Source organism: Hyperolius riggenbachi, chromosome 10 (assembly GCF_040937935.1).
Source record: "Hyperolius riggenbachi isolate aHypRig1 chromosome 10, aHypRig1.pri, whole genome shotgun sequence".
Taxonomy (NCBI): Eukaryota; Metazoa; Chordata; class Amphibia; order Anura; family Hyperoliidae; genus Hyperolius; species Hyperolius riggenbachi.
This window is the reverse complement of record NC_090655.1, coordinates 35,455,856-35,474,184: the sequence shown is the minus strand read 5'-3', so window position 1 is coordinate 35,474,184 and position 18,329 is coordinate 35,455,856. Positions and strand designations below refer to the sequence as shown.

General features: G+C 50.1%; 1 protein-coding gene across 1 annotated transcript; it reads left to right on the top strand.

The window, feature by feature from the left end:
* The first annotated feature begins 1,038 nt into the window (after positions 1–1,038).
* LOC137536641 (uncharacterized) lies at positions 1,039–8,054 on the top strand. Its single transcript, XM_068258890.1, has 2 exons — positions 1,039–1,163; positions 6,329–8,054. Exons 1-2 carry the CDS (start codon positions 1,039–1,041, stop codon positions 8,052–8,054), a joined length of 1,851 nt encoding a protein of 616 aa, XP_068114991.1.
* Positions 8,055–18,329: the final 10,275 nt, after the last annotated feature.

The following is an 18,329-nucleotide window of genomic DNA, read 5'->3' as shown; positions in this document are numbered from 1 at the left end:
CACAGGCTGCACATTCGTGTTTGAATCTGCAGCTGGCTCCCCACTTGCAGGCCCCATTGCTAAATGTCCAACACACTCCTTTCTTATGCGGGGCCAGCGGTCCATCGTATGTCCCGCTGGCCGTCTGCTGAAAAGAATTATGGTTATGGACTGAGGCGGTTACTGCCGCCGATGCGCCCCCGCCGGATTTAGGGGCAGTCATGAGCCGCATCCATAAGGTGAGGTCCTTATGGTCCCAACCTATTTCCGGTCTCGCTGCCATGCGCTGCCGATATTCTTCATCGTAGCGCAGCCAGGCCGTCCCACCATAAGTGCGATAAGCCTCGAAAATTGTTTCCTGGTAACAAAACAGGGGGGTGCATAATTCCGGCGATTTTTCTCCTATTATGCTCCCTAATATGGTGAACGCCTGTAACCAATTATGAAATGATCGAGGGATAAGTCTGTACAACCTTCTCTCGTTTACCTCCTCCTTGCGATGCTCCTTTCCTTTTTCCCACTTTTCTAAGTTAAAGCAGTCTAGTGGTAAGAGGGTAAAGATGTTGATATACTCTTTATTCCATACCCTCTCTTTTAACTCCAGTTTTAAGTGGGTTCCCAAGGGGCCCTCGTAAGTCAAATAGGCATTGCCTTTCGCTGAGTGCGCTATGGGCGTTTTCCGCTTGGAACCTTTAGATTCCACCGATGAGTTGCTATCTGTTGTGCTTGCGCTGCTGGATATTGATGTGCTGCGCGATCTATCTTGGCGCTCCGCCTGTGGCGTGTCCTGTGTGCTTAGCCATGCCTGCAGCTGTGCTGGACCACTAAGCTCCTGCGCCTTGCCCTGCATTAAGTTCAGCATGTCCCTCAACCCTCTCATTAACTCACCCTGTTCTGTGTTGGTTGTATGTGTTCGCGCTGGTGCTGCGCATGCGCCACTCAGAGTTCCTGAGGTCTCACCTGATTCTGCCGCCAAAGGCGCCACTTGTCCCGAATCTGCCGTCCCTCTTGAACTGTCTGGATTGCCGATATCCATTGATGCAGGGGGTAGAAGTAAAGATGCCACCCCCTCGGCTCGCCCTGAAGTGTGAGCAGCCACTGTTAGAGGGGGTGATTGTTGCTGGGTCCCAGGCCATGGTGCACAGGACCCGCGCCCTGCCGATTGACCTCGATTGGGGACCCAGGTAGCACGGGCTTCGATTTGCCCTGCCCTCCCCTGCTGTCTTTTCTGGGCCCAAGAACCCTGTGGCCCCCCACCTCTCTGAGGCTGATCCTCCTCCCCTGACCCCCAGGGGCCTGGCCCGTAATGTTGCAGCGGCCAGTCAGGCGCGGGGGAACCTTGTGGCCCTGGTCCCTCACCCCATTCCCAACCCGGTTCCTGACTGGCGTTGAGGGCGCCTTGTGATCCTGCCCCCTCCCCCCAATCCCACCCCGGTTCTTGCCTGCCCCCGCCACTGCCTGGCCTCCCTCCCCAGCTGCCTGCGTCCTGGCCCCCCCCTGTCTGCCGCCTGCCCCCCGGTGTCCCCCAGTACCTGAATTCGCTGTCCCTGGGGCTGTGCGCCGGACCTGCCTCCTGCGCCGCGGTGCCTGGCATCCAGCAGTCTCCTCCTGATGCCCTGCCGTCGTGCCGCGCTGTCTCCGCGGTAGGGGCTCCCGCACCCTTCCCCCCCGCGAGGTGTCCCCCAGTCCCCCGTGCCGACTCCACCGCTGCCGGAGCGGCTTGTGCAGCCCAGCTCTCTCCCTCCTCCTGGCGGCCGCCATCTTCCCAGTGGCCAGCGCCCGGGGGTAGTGGTAACACTTCCGCTTCCGGGTCGCCGCCATTTTGCTGGAGACCAGGGGAAACATGGGCGCCGTGAGGTGGGCGGAGCTTGCGGCCTCTGCGCTTATGCGCAGATTTGGACTTGCCGCTCCGGCCCTTGGATTTCCTGGCGGCCGGAGTCTTTTCAGCGGAGGGCGGGCAGATACTGTGCACCTCGCCGTGAGGTGCCTCGGCTGGCGGGGAAGGAGAGGCTCTGCTCTGTGGGACCGAGCGCGGCTTCTTAGGCCGGGAGGCTGGCCGGGTTGCCAAGGTCCCAGGATCCTCAGGAGAGAACCTTGCTGGAGCCTTTCGCCGGCGGTGGCTGGTCTGTGGCTGCGCCCCGATCGGACTACTACCCAGGTGAGCAATTTGGGCCTGTACCCACTCTAAGCCCCCTGATTCTGCCCCCACCCTGACCTTCTCCATGAGGGCATGCAGTGCCTCCTGGAGCATGGCTGGTCCCTGTATCCGAAACACCCCAGTGTGCCTACCGTAGCGATGCGTGCGTGCGTGGAGTCAGCCTGACTAATTGGCCTACAGATGAGCAGCTCCCTGTGCGAAGTTGTTCTTCTGCTGCCGGATCACAAGAGGAAGTACAGCTTCCTCTCTTCTTCTTTTGTTGTTCCCCTGCCTTCCCTAATTTGTCACCTTGACCCCCTGCCCTATCCTGTCCGGCAGAGAGGTCACCAGCCCCCAACCAGGTCATGCCCCCTTTTTCGCCCAGCTCCGCCTGCTCTCGAGGGGGTTTCTGGAGCGGTACACGGACTGCCTTGCTTGTACTGTTCAAACTACCATGAACATTCTACATGGAGAAGGAGTTTATAAAGTAACTATAAAAATCCAGCACAGATCAGACGTGAAAGTGAATCATGAAGGGTGACTGCCAATTAGTCTGTAGAACAACAAGAGGTCCCAGAGAGCACTGCACAGGTAATGTAATATTGAGGCTAAGTTCACAGTTGACGTTGCGTTTTTGGTGCGACTTTAAGGTCGCACCGCAGGTAGTAACGCACCGCAAAAGCATAATGTGTTAGTACACGTTATGCTATATTGCGTTGCGTTTAGCTGTCATTTCAATGCGACCGTAACGTCGCATCAAATGCGCCGTTATTGTGGCATCCTGATGCGCCCAAAACGGTGCATGCATTAGTTTTTTTTTTTATTAAAAACAAAATCCACTGAGCATGTGCAAACACAGTAACGCAGCCCATAAGATGAAAAACGCACTGCAAGCACTACTTTCACAGAATGTGCTGCGTTACACTATAACACAACGCATGCACTGTGAATGTAGCATTGACTTTGCATCGCAGTGCGTTTGTACACGTTAGAAAGGGCTATAACGCGCGACTTTAACATCGCACTGTGAACCTACCCTCAGGCAAATGTGCGTATCTAGAGTATATACTAGGTTCCAAAACAAAAAGAAAAGATCTCACAACGCACCATCTTTGCAGAGCGTGTGAAAATTATTAAATATTTATTAATCCTTTATAGTACATAAAAAACTATACAATACAACACCATAGATTACACAAAAAGGGTAGATGCCAGCGCAACCAAAGGGGTGAACATGACAATAGAAGAGTCTCTGCTCAGAAAGCCGCACGCCAGCGCTGGAAGGGAAACGCCGCAGCCACCCTCAGAACGGAGGGTGAAAATGGCACACCTGATTTATCAAGACCAGTGCAGAACAAAAAGGAGCAAAAGGAAAGCAATCCTCTGAAACAACCAGCTTTTTCCTGTCAAATAAACCAGGGTTTTTAAATGGCTTCTTTTTACAACTAGTCTCGCTAAATCAGCCCCCGTTTACATAAATGTTTTCCTCCACTAGATGGCAATGTAGCTTTACAATAAGTTTATAACATAGCTCAACATAGAGAGTAATACCTTTTCTTGAAACAATTAGTAGTGATGTGGCGAACATTACATTTTCGGTTCGCAAATGCAAATTTTCCACAAAAGTTCACGAACAGGCAAACCGCCATAGACTTCATTTGGCAGGCGAATTTTAAAACGTTTAGGGACTGTTTAAAGTGATGTAAAAGTTGTTTCAAGTGGCCTAACACCTTGACCATGGCATTCTGGAGGGGGATTTATGGCAAAAGTCCCACCAAAAATTATGTAGCTGACGCAGAGTCGTGTTTTAATCTCTAAAGGACAGAAATCACAGTGCATTTTTAAATTTGTGGATTTAAGTGCTTCAAAATGTCCGACGTACGTACAGGTAGTGTAAGGATTAGGCCATTCACACTGACAGATGAAACGCTGCGTTTTAACTCACCGCAAACAACTGCAAAGAGCTTTAGTGACGTCAGGTGAACAAATCATTGTTTTTGGTAGTTGACACCTCCAGGACATAAATGTTACTCCTCTTGGCGGCAATCTTTGTGTAGTGTCCGCCATGCTTGTGCACATGTTCCCAGGAGTGCAGGCGATCACGGTTTTCCAGCCCCTATGGTCGAGCTGAAGTAGTTTAATGACAGTTAAGTGACCAAAAAAACACTGATTCTGCACTGAGGGGGCAGTAGTGGATACTAGATGCCAGTAGTGGTGGTGAAGGATTATTGGGTTATGGTCAGTGCACTACTAGGACCAGCAGACCTGTCTCCAACAGCTAATGTGTGCACTGGACACACAAAACTGCAATATAACAATAGCAAGAAACAGAAAAACAGCCCTTAGAAGGGTGAACTTCTGTAGCACTCAGCACTGACTGCACCTGGGGCACACTGAACAGCAATATCACAAGATCAAAACACAGCCTTTAGAGGGCCCTTGGGTTATGTAGATGGTGAATTGGTACTGTAGCAGCAAAAAACTCCACTGGGGACACAGAACACAGGCCTAACTAACGCTTTCCCTAATAGCAGTACAGCTCTGTCCCTAGTCTCCTTCACAGCAGCCACAGGCAGAGTGTAAAACGGCTGCTGTGCTGGCTTTCTGATAGGTGGGGAGGGGGGGGGGGCGGTCCAGGTTGGAGGTATAGCTGATTGGCTTCCATGTGTCTGCTGGCTCTGGGGTGAGGGGTACATTTTTGACTCCATTATAATGTATAGAGGGCGGGACGAACACGCCATATGTTCGCGAACAGACACGAACACGCGTTGTTTGCCGTACTCCGGACGAACAGTTTGTGCCATCTCTAGTAATCAGTATCACCATACTACCTGAGCATGCGTACATTTTAAAATGCTGCGCACTCATTTGGGCTCGGACGTAATTGAAAAAAAAATGGTTAATGGAGCATTTTATCTCCTCTGGTTATCTCCCGCTGAGTAGAACAATGCTTAATTGCTAGGCAGATAGATGGTTAGATAGATTATTTCCAACATGTTTGAAGTTATCTATCTGGCAGGTAAATCTTACAGAAAATCTTATGCTGGGCATACACGGGTCGACCCGGCGACTCGATTAGCCGCCAGATCGTCTCCCGCCGTGTCCCCGCGGCCGTCCGGATCGATTCCCGCTCGTCCCCGCGGGCGTTTCCTTATCTTCCGCTCGATTCTCCGCTATTGTCTGCCCGCGGGGATCGAGCAGGGAATCGATCCGGCGGGTCATCGGACCTGTCGAATATTATCAATCGAGCCATCAGCGGCTCGATTGATAAGGAAAAAACGACCCGTGTATGCCCAGCATTACAGAAAATTGTATGGCGTGTACTAGGCATTACTCAGGAAAGTCAGATGCTGAGCTAACAATCCACTAGCAGCATTGAAGCGGAGTGGAAGCTTCATCACCGGAGGCAGCATCTGATTGGTTAAGGTGGCCCGGCCATACTAGTTGTTGGCCACATCTGATAGATTCCTTTGTGATCAGAGTGGGATCTATTACCTTCCCACACACTGCACACTGATCCCCGATTAATTTCAGCATAAAATCTATTGGAAATCTACCAAGCACCTGCTGCCCCCTTCCACCCACCATCTCCATGTAATGTTTGCCCCCTCCCCAGGTCTGTGGAAGCAGCTCATCTATATGTCATGTGCCTCATTTAGTGTTCTCTCTCCATTGCTGGGGAAAAACCTGTATGTTGTCACTCCATCTCATGTACGTGAGCGACATTACAACACGAGAAACGAATACGTGCACAGGCGCCCAACGTGGCAATCGAGAGAACGGGAGGCATGCTGCGCATAGGTGAGCTGGGGGAGAAAAATTACGAGATTAGCCAGGGGTCCGTCAGGTCTGTCGACCATGCGCACCCGATCGACCCCTTTGGAGCATGGTATTTCCACCATGCCTGATCGATCGATTTGGCTAGAAATTGATCAAAACGATTGATGGTACTGACCGTGTTGAGTAATACATTCCACTACATTGCATTTTGAGATCCAATTCTAATAGCTAACAGATCGCAAAATGCTGGATACAGTTAAACTTATGGAAATGTCCAGGATCCACTCTGCCGCATGAAGGCCTCTATCCTCTCCAGGCCCCGGACATGGTCACTGCCCTGCCCCAGTGAGCCCTTTCTTTAACCTCTGTGGAATGAGGCGGCAATACCATCGGCCCCAGCCATCGCCACGCATCTCCTGCTCCATCCTACAGTCACACCATCGGCCCCAGCCATCGCCACGGATCTCCAGCTCCATCCTACAACTACACCATCGGCCCCAGCCATCGCCACAGATCTACTGCTCCATCCTACAACTACACCATCGGCCCCAGCCATCACAACGGATCTCCTGCTCCATCCTACAACCACACCATCTGTCCCAGCCATCGCCACGCATCTCCTGCACCATCCTACAGTCACACCATCGGCCCCAGCCATCGCCACGGATCTCCTGCTCCATCCTACAGTCACACCATCGGCCCCAGCCATCGCCACGCATCTCCTGCTCCATCCTACAGTCACACCATCGGCCTCAACCATCGCCACGGATCTCCAGCTCCATCCTACAACTACACCATCTGTCCCAGCCATCGACATGAATCTCCTGCTCTATCCTACAGCCGCACCATCTGTCCCAGCCATCGCTACGGATCTCCTGCTCTATCCTACAGCCGCACCATCTGTCCCAGCCATCGCCACGGATCTCCTGCTCTATCCTACAGCCGCACCATCTGTCCCAGCCATCGCCACAGATTTCCTGCTCTATCCTACAGTCGCACCATCTGTCCCAGCCATCGCCACGGATCTCCTGCTCTATCCTACAGCCGCACCATCTGTCCCAGCCATCGCCACGGATCTCCTGCTCAATCCTTCAGCCACACCATCTGTCCCAGCCATCGCCACGGATCTCCTGCTCTATCCTACAGCCGCACCATCTGTCCCAGCCATCGCCACGGATTTCCTGCTCTATCCTACAGTCGCACCATCTGTCCCAGCCATCGCCACGGATCTCCTGCTCTATCCTACAGCCGCATCATCTATCCCAGCCATCGCCACGGATCTCCTGCTCTATCCTACAGCCGCACCATCTGTCCCAGCAATCGCCACGGATCTCCTCCATCCTACAGCCGCACCATGGGCCCCAGCCATCGCCACGAATCTCCTGCTCTATCCTACAGCCGCACCATCAGTCCCAACCATCGCCACGGATCTTTTGCTCTATCCTACAGCCGCATCATCAGTCCCAACTATCGCCACGGATCTCCTGCCCTATCCTACAGCCACACTATCAGTCCCAACCATCGCCACGGATCTCCTGTCCTATCCTACAGCCGCACCATAAGTCCCAACCATCGCCACGGATCTCCTGCTCTATCCTACAGCCGCACCATCTGTCCCAACCATCGCCACGGATCTTTTGCTCTATCCTACAGCCGCATCATCAGTCCCAACTATCGCCACGGATCTCCTGCCCTATCCTACAGCCACACTATCAGTCCCAACCATCGCCACGGATCTCCTGTCCTATCCTACAGCCGCACCATAAGTCCCAACCATCGCCACGGATCTCCTGCTCTATCCTACAGCCGCACCATCTGTCCCAACCATTGCCACGAATCTCCTGCTCTATCCTACAGTCGCACCATCTGTCCCAGCCATCGCCACGGATCTCCTGCTCCATGCTACAGCCGCACCATCTGTCCCAGCCATCGCCACGGATCTTCTGCTCTATCCTACAACCACACCATCTGTCCCAGCCATCGCCACGAATCTCCTTCTCCATCCTACAGCCGCATCATCTGTCCCTGCCACTGCCACAGATCTCCTGCTCCTATAGCCACCTCATCGGCCCAAGTCATCGCCACAGATCTCCTGCTCTATCCTACAGTCACATCATTGGCCGCCAGCCATCTCCACAGATCTCCTGCTCCATCCTAAAGTCACACCATCGGCCCCAGCCATCGCAACAGATCTCCTGCTCTATCCTACATCCACATCTTTGGCCGTCAGCCATTGCCACGAATGTCCTGCTCCATCCTACAGCAAGACTATCGGTCCCAGCCATCACCCCAGACCTCCTGCTCCATCCTACAGCCACATCATCGGCCCCAGCCATCACTATGGATCTCCGGCTTCATCCTACAGCCACACATTGTCCACCAGTCATTGCCACAGATCTCCAGCTCCATCCTAAAACCACATCATCTGTCCCAGCCACTGCTACAGATCTCCTGCTCCTATAGCCACATCATCGGCCCAAGTCATCGCCCCAGATCTCCTGCTCTATCCTACAGCCGCACCATCTGTCCCAGCCATCGCCACGGATCTCCTGCTCTATCCTACAGCTGCACCATCTGTCCCAGCCATCGCCACGGATCTCCTTCTCCATCCTACAGCCGCACCATGGGCCCCAGCCATCGCCACGAATCTCCTGCTCTATCCTACAGCCGCACCATCAGTCCCAACCATCGCCACGGATCTCCTGCCCTATCCTACAGCCGCACCATCAGTCCTAACCATCGCCACGAATCTCCTGCTCTATCCTACAGCTGCACCATCTGTCCCAACCATTGCCACGAATCTCCTGCTCTATCCTACAGCCGCACCATCTGTCCCAGCCATCGCCACGGATCTTCTGCTCCATCCTACAACCACACCATCTGTCCCAACCATCGCCACGGATCTCCTTCTCCATCCTATAACCACACCATCGGCCCCAGCCATCGCCACGGATCTCCTGCTCCATCTTACAACCACACCATCTGTCCCAGCCATCGCCACGGATCTCCTCCATCCTACAGCCGCACCATCGGCCCCAGCCATCGCCACAGATTTCCTGCTCCATCCTACAACCACACCATCTGTCCCAGGCATCGCCACAGATCTGCTCTATCCTACAGTCACATCATTGGCCACCAGCCATCTCCACAGATCTCCTGCTCCATCCTAAAGCCACACCATCTGCCCCAGCCATCGCAACAGATCTCTTGCTCCATCCTACAGCCACATCTTTGGCCGTCAGCCATTGCCATGGATGTCCTGCTACAGCAAGACTATCGGTCCCAGCCATAACCCCAGACCTCCTGCTCCATTCTACAGCCACATCATCGGCACCAGCCATCACTATGGATTTCCGGCTCCATCCTACAGCCACACATTGTCCACCAGTCATTGCCACAGATCTCCTGCTCCATCCTAAAACCACATCATCTGTCCCTGCCACTGCCACAGATCTCCTGCTCCTATAGCCACCTCATCGGCCCAAGTCATCGCCCCAGATCTCTAGCTCCATCCTACAGGCACACCATTGTCCGCCAGCCATCGCCACAGATCTCCTGCTCCATCCCACAGCCACATCATAGATGCCAGCCATCTCCAAAGATCTCTTGCTCCATCCTACAACCTTATCATCGGCCCCAGCCATCACCCCAGATCTCTGGCTCCATCCTATAACCACATCATTGTCCGCCAGCCATCGGCCCAGATCTCCAGCTCCATCTTATAACCACATCATCTGCCCTAGCCATCGTCATGGATTAGAGATGGCCCTGGCGAATGGTTCCAGGTGAACTTCCGGGGTTCGCGATCACGGAGAACCGCAAACTTTTCCGGGAGTTCGGTTTGCCCCCATAGTGCATCATGAGGGTCAACTTTGACCCTCTACATCACAGTCAGCAGGCACATTGTAGCCAATTAGGCTACACTCCCTCCTGGAGCCCCCCCCCCCTGCAGCATCAGGCATTGGACTCACTCATGTGCCTGCAGTAATTAGAGAAGGGATAGCTGCTGCTCTCATAGGGAAAGCTTAGTTAGGCGCTTGTTAGCTTGCTCCTGGCTGATTGTTATTGCTAAAAAAGCACCCCTCAACAGCTCTTTTGAGAGCTAATCTTGTTCTTGTGATCTATTTCTTTTTTTGTGTGTGTGTCCCACTGACACTTGTGTTGCATAGACAGCCTTGGTAACTCCTACTGTGTGTGCCACTGCCAGGCCCAGCACATTCAGTGACTACCTGTGTGTGTGACAGGTGCACATTGTAATACCCATCACTGCATATACCTACCTGTTGTTCAGTTCAGTCAGTGCACCCACCTACATACATGAGCGCACGCAGTGTCACTGTGCCTGTCCGGCACCTATCTGTGTGTGACAGGTGCACATTGTACTACCCATCACTGCATAAACCTACTACCTGTTGTTCACTTCAGTGCACCCACATACCTACGTGAGCGAACGCATTGTCACTGTGCCTGTCTGCTACCTGTCTGTGTGTGACAGGTGCACATTGTACTACCCATCACTGCATATACCTACTACCTGTTGTTCACTTCAGTGCATCCACCTACCTACGTGAGCGCACGCAGTGTCACTGTGACTGTTCGATACCTGTCTGGGTGTGACAGGTGCACATTATAATACCCATCACTGCATATACCTACTACCTGTTGTTCACTTCAGTGCACCCACCTACCTACGTGAGCGCACGCAGTATCACTGTGCCTGTTCAGTACCTGTCTGTGTGTGACAGGTGCACATTATAATACCCATATCACTGTATATACCAACCTGACAGTCACTGTTGTTCTATCATTGAGCTACCACAGCCCGGCGACGATATGGGCTTGAAAACCACCACGGCCTACACTCTGGCCATGGTGCGCACCAGTCCAGCACGGCCGTCACTACACAAACAGTTGTTTGCGGTGCGTTACACAGTGAGTTTGGTGTGTCAGTGTGAAGCAGTACTCTAATTACACTCCCTGATTGATGTATACACATGCAAGATGTTTTAAAGCACTGGGCTTGAAAACTGCCACGGCCTGCACTCTGGCCATGGTGTGCACCAGTCCAGCACGGCCGTCACTACACAAACAGCTGTTTGCGGTGCGTTACACGGTGAGTTTGGTGTGTCAGTGTGAAGCAGTACTCTAATTACACTCCCTGATTGATGTATATACATGCAAGATGTTTTAAAGCACTTTAGGCCTGCAATTTAGCATTCAATGTGAATTCTGCCCTGAAAACGCTGCTTTGCGTCAAATCCAGATTTTTCCCCGGGACTTTTGGCATCTATCCCACTCCACCATGCCCGCCTCCAGGTGTTAGACCCCTTAAAACATCTTTTCCATCACTTTTTTGGCCAGCATAAGTGTTTCTAGTTTTCAAAGTTCGCCTCCCCATTGAAATCTATTGCTGTTTGCGAAAGTGTGCGTGAACCGAACTTTTGTGGAAGTTCGCAAACCGAAAATCGGAGGTTCGGGCCATCTCTACCATGGATCTCTGGCTCCATCCCACAGCCCCAGCCATTACCACAGATCTCCAGCTCATCCTATAACCACATCGGCGTGGATCTCCAGTTCCATCATCGGACAGCTCACAGGTGGACTGCAGCCAGGCCACTCAACCAGGACACTAGCTGGCCAGGTCACCACAACCCCAAGGGACTCTGTCTCCTCTCTCTCTCTCTCTCTCTCTCTCCTCTCTATTCCACAGGGCATCTGAATTGCTACAGAGCAGTTGAGCGCTGCAGGTAACTGGCAGCTTTGCTCACATAACACTCAGACTTCCCCTCAGGTCCTTCTCCAATATGTTTTATGTGTTTTATATATGCCTACCCTATGTATGAAGTGTTTGCTACTGTACCATCACCGTCCCTAACCGGCCATAACCAATTCTGGGAGCAACCACCACTGTACTTGGCAAAATAAAATCTGATTTTGACCATTTCCATTAGTGCTAAATATTTGTGCTGAAATTTTCTCCCAAGCGCAGTCGTCGGTCTGATGCGTTTTCAGTGCAATTGAGCTCCTATACTTTATATAGGAGCTCAATCGTGGTAGGTGAATATAGGAAAAAATGCAATTGCATCGTAATTTTGATTGCAATTGTGTTTGCTAGTGGAAAATAGCCCTTGTTTATTGTAAACAGTACTTCTGTTTTTATCAAGTCACATTTACTTCATTAGAAAAACAAGAGTTTGCTTTCTTAAAACAGAAAGAATTTGCAATAATTCAGGTTGGAGTGAGCATGAGATGTCTCCCAGAGCATCACTGCTGAATATATGCAAATTAACCATTGTTACCTTTAGAAGCTAGACACACCTCCAGAACCGCTGGAATGCAATGATGTGTCAGCTTGTTAATTTGTACAGAGCCCAAATAATCCAACATGCATACAGACTGTTTCGGACTGTTTGATCCTCATCAGTGCATGGCATGGATTAATTTGGCTCTATGCAGTAGGGCTTGTAACACCGAGAGGTACAGACTAACCAGCAAGCTCATGGTGAACCAGAACTCATTGGAGTGTGTAAGGGACTACAATGGTCCTAAAAGCCCCCTTACTAAGATGTTAAGAAAAACAAAACTTCATTAGAATTCCGGGATGTCCATAAAGACCATGACAGTGTCAGGAAGGGTGAATTTGGGCTCCAGATAAGAGATGGATCTGTTTAGTTGCAGAGAGGGCCAAAAAAAACCATTGATTTGTTTATAAAATCCCCCAGTGAGTAGACAGCGGTCTGAGAACTTCACATAGCACATTCCCCGACCTTGACTTTACCCACTGCCTGGATGAGAGGGATTAATGTCGTCTCTTCCCAGGTACTTCAATCTGATTACAACAGTTTGGCTGTAAACAAATTCCTTTTCCAGGAATTTAACATCACAATCACTAGATGTAAAGGCAGCCATACACTGGTCGATTGCCACCAGATCGACCAACAGATAGATCCCTCTCTGATCTAATCTGAGAGGGATCGTATGGCTGCCCATAGGCGGCCATATATCTATCGATTTTGTGGCCCGACCATCCGATAGGGCCATTTTTAGGCATAGGAATAAGCAGATGCCTAGGATGACAACTGCAGGTGGGGGAATCACTGAGCATTGTTAGGACGCCTAGTTGGGCACTGCTAATTCACGTAACAAATGGGACAACTCTTCTGGATTTCCAGGACAATATTTTGTATTTAAAGGAGTTATCAGGGGAAAATTTAATAAAATAAGTGCTGGAGGAAACCCCCGGTAAGTAGCACTTATTTTATTAAATTTTCCCTGATAACTCCTTTAAAGTGTAACTGTCATAAAATCAAAAATCAATTCTTTGTTTTTATCTGGTAAACAAGTAATAAGGATGCTAACCAGGCAATCCAAAAGTTAAAATCACTATTACTTTTCTTGTTGATAAATGATCATTCCCCAGGTTACCTGACTCTTACTTGGTACACACAAAATTTGGTACGCACAAAGGATATTGCAGGGCATGCTGGGTTGTCCTTTTTTGCGTCTCTACTTTCCCTTAGACTTAACTAATGCAGCCTGATTGGCTGAAGCCTCTTTCCCTCCTGTTTTCCCCTCCCACACTACTGCTCCTCTCTGATTGGCAAATATTTCTCATGCGGAGACAATGCACTGTCTATAGTGGAGGACGAGCAGTGCATACACAATCAGGCAGTGGAGAGTAAGGGAGGAAATGAAATCAGGATTTGCTTCACAATATCCACAGTTAAAATGGGAAATGCTACGAAGGATTTTCTCTTTTTTTACTGTAGAAAAATCACTCAAATTAAAATGTGGACAGTGCAATACATACAGTATGTTATGTAAGTAGAGCAAGTATTTATCTACTTATATATGTGGGTTTTGTTCTGAGATAGTATGGCTGACAGCTCCTCTTTAAAAGCATATCTTGAGCTGACATGTGACATGCAGGGCTGGTGCTTCCATAGATGCAAAGGGAGCAATTGTAGGGGACCCCCAAAATGGTTCCCTCCCCAACTTAACTGTGCTCCCCAGGGCCCCTGCAATGTCTTCAGCAGAGTGAGACTCTACTTTGCCAAAGACATTGCAGGGGCCCTGGAGAACACAGGGAAGTTGGGTTGATCTGGGGGGAGGGGGCAGCTGGCTCAGGGGCCCGGCTGGGGGGGGGGGGGGCTGTAACAAAGGGCCTCTAATGCCTCTTTTTGGTCAGAAGGGGGGAGAGGGGGTTTGTCGGGGGGAGTAATCACAAGGGATTGCAAATCCATCCCAACTGTTTCACACAGGGAAAAATCTCTGCAACCCGGTATGCCAAAGATGTAATATTCAGTCTTTAAAGGACCTCGGTGACCAATTTGCCCATTTCTTCTCAGACAAAGTCTCCACTGTACAGTGCGCCATCCAACTTACAGCATCTGAGCCTAATATAGCGCCAAAGACCATTAGCAGAGACAACATAACACCGTGGTCAAACATATTAAACTGCCCCGACCTGTTTGTACCGGTATTCCTCAAAATTGTAATCTGAAGATAAAACAAAGTCCTTCTGATTGGAGGGCAGCGCATGACAACAAAACAACTTCACCTGCAGTCTTCACCACTGGGAATAGGAGGCACGGATCTACGCAGCTCTGATCATGTGCGTAGCCTGGGAGTTCTAATTGGTGGGGATTTAAACTTCAGAACTCACATCTCTGCTGTGGTGAAATCATCCTATTTTCACCTGAAGAATATCGTAAAAATCAAGCACCTCATCCCCCCAGAAGATCTGTCAACCTTAGTCCATGCCTTCATTACATCCCGACTGCACTACTCTAATGCTCACTACACTGACCTTCCTTTTTACATTTTTAGGTCCCTTTTACACTTACCATGTTAAAGGAATCCAAGCAGCTTTCTTTTGTCTCCAATTTGTCCTTCTGTGGCTTCTAATAGCTGTAGGAGCTGCCATTCCCCCCCCCCCCCCACACACACACACACACACCCCTCTGCCCTTATTTATCCAGAGAAAGGTGTGAAGGTAATCAAGTGTGACTTTCTAAACCTTTTGAAGTACATTGTCCTTTTGTATGCTTATTGCTACTAATAATTACTGCAATCCTGATCTGCCTGCTGTTTCCTCTGTCTGGCCTGGTGCACACCAGAGGAGTTTTTCTGAGCGTTTTGAGTTTTTAAATCTGCTGCTAATGTTATCCTATGTGTCTGTGCACACTGGAGCAATGAGGTTTTGTAAAAAAAAACCATAGCATTACATTGGGAAGAGCTTTTGAAACCTCTAAAAGCTCTTCCCAATGTAATGCTATGGTTTTTTTTTTACAAAACCTCATTGCTCCAGTGTGCACAGACACATAGGATAACATTAGCAGCAGATTTAAAAACTCAAAACGCTCAGAAAAAACTCCTCTGGTGTGCACCAGGCCTCTGTGGACGGCAGTCAGGCAGAAGTAGGACAATAATAAACATTTAAATGTAAAAAGAAGAGGTAGAATAGAATTTTTTTAAGTAAAAAATTCCACATTGTTAATATGCATTTTTAATGTGCTACTGAGAGGCCCTGGGTGCTAAAAATGGTGCTCGGTTCACTTTAAGGTCGCGGTACTCTCTTCTAATGCAGCTCGACGCAATGGCCATTAGCTGCAGTGTGTTATCGTGCAACTTCACCAGCGTAAAGTGCCTTCTTTTTCTTGGGTCGCATTTTTCAGATCAATTGCTCCAAATCGCACTGCTCCGAGTGTAAAAGGACCCTCAGGCCTTGTTCACATTATATATCGCCAGCGCTGAGCGATTTATACTGTGGTTTTTACAGCGCTTTTCTAAGTGCTTTTGCTCAGTGATGATTCTTTTCACTTCCTGACATCAGGAAGGGAACTCTTTAACCCGGAAATGAATAAATACGATGTATTTATTCATCAAAGCGCTTGGGAAATCACTATACAAAGCACTTTTTAAAGGGCTTTGCGATTTCCCTATACCTTCCATTGAGCCAAAACGCCCAGAAAATGGTACATGTAGCGGGTTTGGGATTTTAATAAAATTGAAAATGCTCACATGTGAACATTGTCATAAGGTAGCCATACACTGGTCGATTTGCCATCAGATTCGACCAACAGATAGATCCCTCTCTGATCGTATGGCTGCCTTTACTGCAAACAAATTGTGAATCGATTTCAGCATGAAACCGATCACAATCTGTGGAGCTGTCGCTGCCGCCGCCTGCTTGCCAGCTATACATTACCTGATCTGGAAGGCGCGACTCCCCCAGTCCACGCTGTCTTCTTCTCCGTGCTGGTCTCCGGTCCGGCTGGCTTGCTTCACTGAACTTCCTGTCCAGGGGTAGTTTAAACAGTAGCGGGCGCTCTACTGTTTAAACTTCCTGCCAGGACAGGAAGTTCAGTGAACCCTGCTGGACTCGGACCCCAGTGGAGAAGAAGACAGCGGAGACCAGGGGAGTCGCGCCGGGCAGGTAATGTATTGCCACTAGCGTTGGTCGTCGGGCATTCGAACGCCGCTATCGACGCACTTCCAACCCGCCGGCGATCGAGAAAAATCTTCCGCACGGATGGATCGACGGGAACAATTGTTTTCGGACGGAAATCGATTGTTCTGTCAGCGTTTGCGCAACGATTTCACAGCAGATTCGATCACAGTGATCGAATCTGCTGTATATCGACGGGAAAATCGTTAGGTGTATGGGCCCCTATAGGAAATCATTACAAAAGCACTTTTAGGGCGATTTGCAAAAATGCCAGCACTTAAAAAATTCAGTAAACACTGATAGTGTGAACAAGCGCTCGGAGTAAACGGGGTAGTGTTTATGTATGCAAATGGGGCAGTCAAACAGCGGCTGAATTTAGCCATGGCTTTCTTGAAAGTGTTCCGCACTGAATGACCAAGGTGACCGTAGCCTTGTACTATTCTAGCAATGCTCCTGCCAGTGATTCAGCATCACAGTATGTCTTCTGATAGCAATGATCAATGGTTAATGCACTCGGTTATCTTGAACAGAAACAGGTGTGTTTGTGGAATCAGATAGTCTCATATAACATTCACTGTGCAGGAAAAGTAAGTTACACAATATATCCATGATGACTAAAAGCAAACTAAAAGATTAAGTCATCATCACTTAACACCATTAATAATGCAGTTATGTTAAAGATACAATTGTGAGTATTAATGTAGATTATAGTTTGCTTTTCATTTTGTATTGTCTGGTTTCAGATGTAAACATTGCGGTATTTGCTCTTGATTTTTTCAGTGTGTAAATAATGTCACATGACCATGTACAAATGTGCTTATTCCTCACGATCGGATGGTTCAGATCCATTAAAGGGGCCCATGCACTGGTCGATTTAAGCCATCGATCGATCGATTTGTGGCCGATTTCGATCGATTTGATCTATCTGACAGGATGGAAAATCTAGGTCGATCTGCTGGCAGCAGATCAGTGGCCCATAGAGTTACATTGGATCTAATGGTCCAATAATGTACTTAGATCGATTTCCAATAGATTTCATTTTGAAATCTATTGGAAATCTGTTCCTAATGTGTGGGAACACATCCGATAGATTCTTGTCAGTTTCGACCTGACAGGCATCTGACAGAAATCCATCTGATGGTCGAATCTGCTACAAATCTATAAGTGTATGGCCACATTAACGCGCTATGCTGACAGATGATCACTTTCTGATCTTCTGATTGGTCATTGTCAGATTGGCTAAAAGCTCTGTGTTTGCTCAAGCATTTCCCATAATCAGAAACCATTCCTCCCCGAGGATATGCAGGTGTGTAGGGTGATCAAAGAACACCCTGGAAGGCAAAAAAGCACAGAGACAATGGGAGCCCAAATGGTGCAGACAGGGCCGGCCCTAGACTTTTTGCCGCCTGAGGTAAAAATGATTGCTGCCGCCGAACGCCCCCCCCCCCCCCCCCCCGTGGGGGGGACCACCGCCGCCTAGCAGGAGGGGTAGCGGGCAGGGCGGGGGTATTGGGCCTAGCGGCGGGGAGGGGGGTCGGACCCCCCCCTTCCTCGCCTGGGTCCCCCGTCCTCCGCTCCCCTCCAGCCTTAAATAGATAAGAAGCGCAACTCGTAAGAGGCAGTGGGTGGGGAGGACTCACCTCTTCCTCGCTCGATCCAGCGTGCGCTCCACTGACGTCCCTTCCTGCAACGCCGTCCACTTACAATACAGTGGGCGGCGTTGCAGGAAGTGACGTCAGTGGAGCGCATGCTGGATCGAGCGAGGAAGAGGTGAGTCCTCCCCGCCCACTGACTCTTACGAGTTGCGCTTCTTATCTATTTAAGGCTGGAGGGGAGCGGAGGACGGGGGACCCAGGCGAGGGAGGGGGGGGTCCGACCCCCCTACCAGCCGCTAGGCCCAATACCCCCGTCCTGCCCGCTACCCCTCCAGCTGGGCGGCCGGCTCCCCGCACCCACCGATGGGCCGATGCCGCCCCTAGAAAT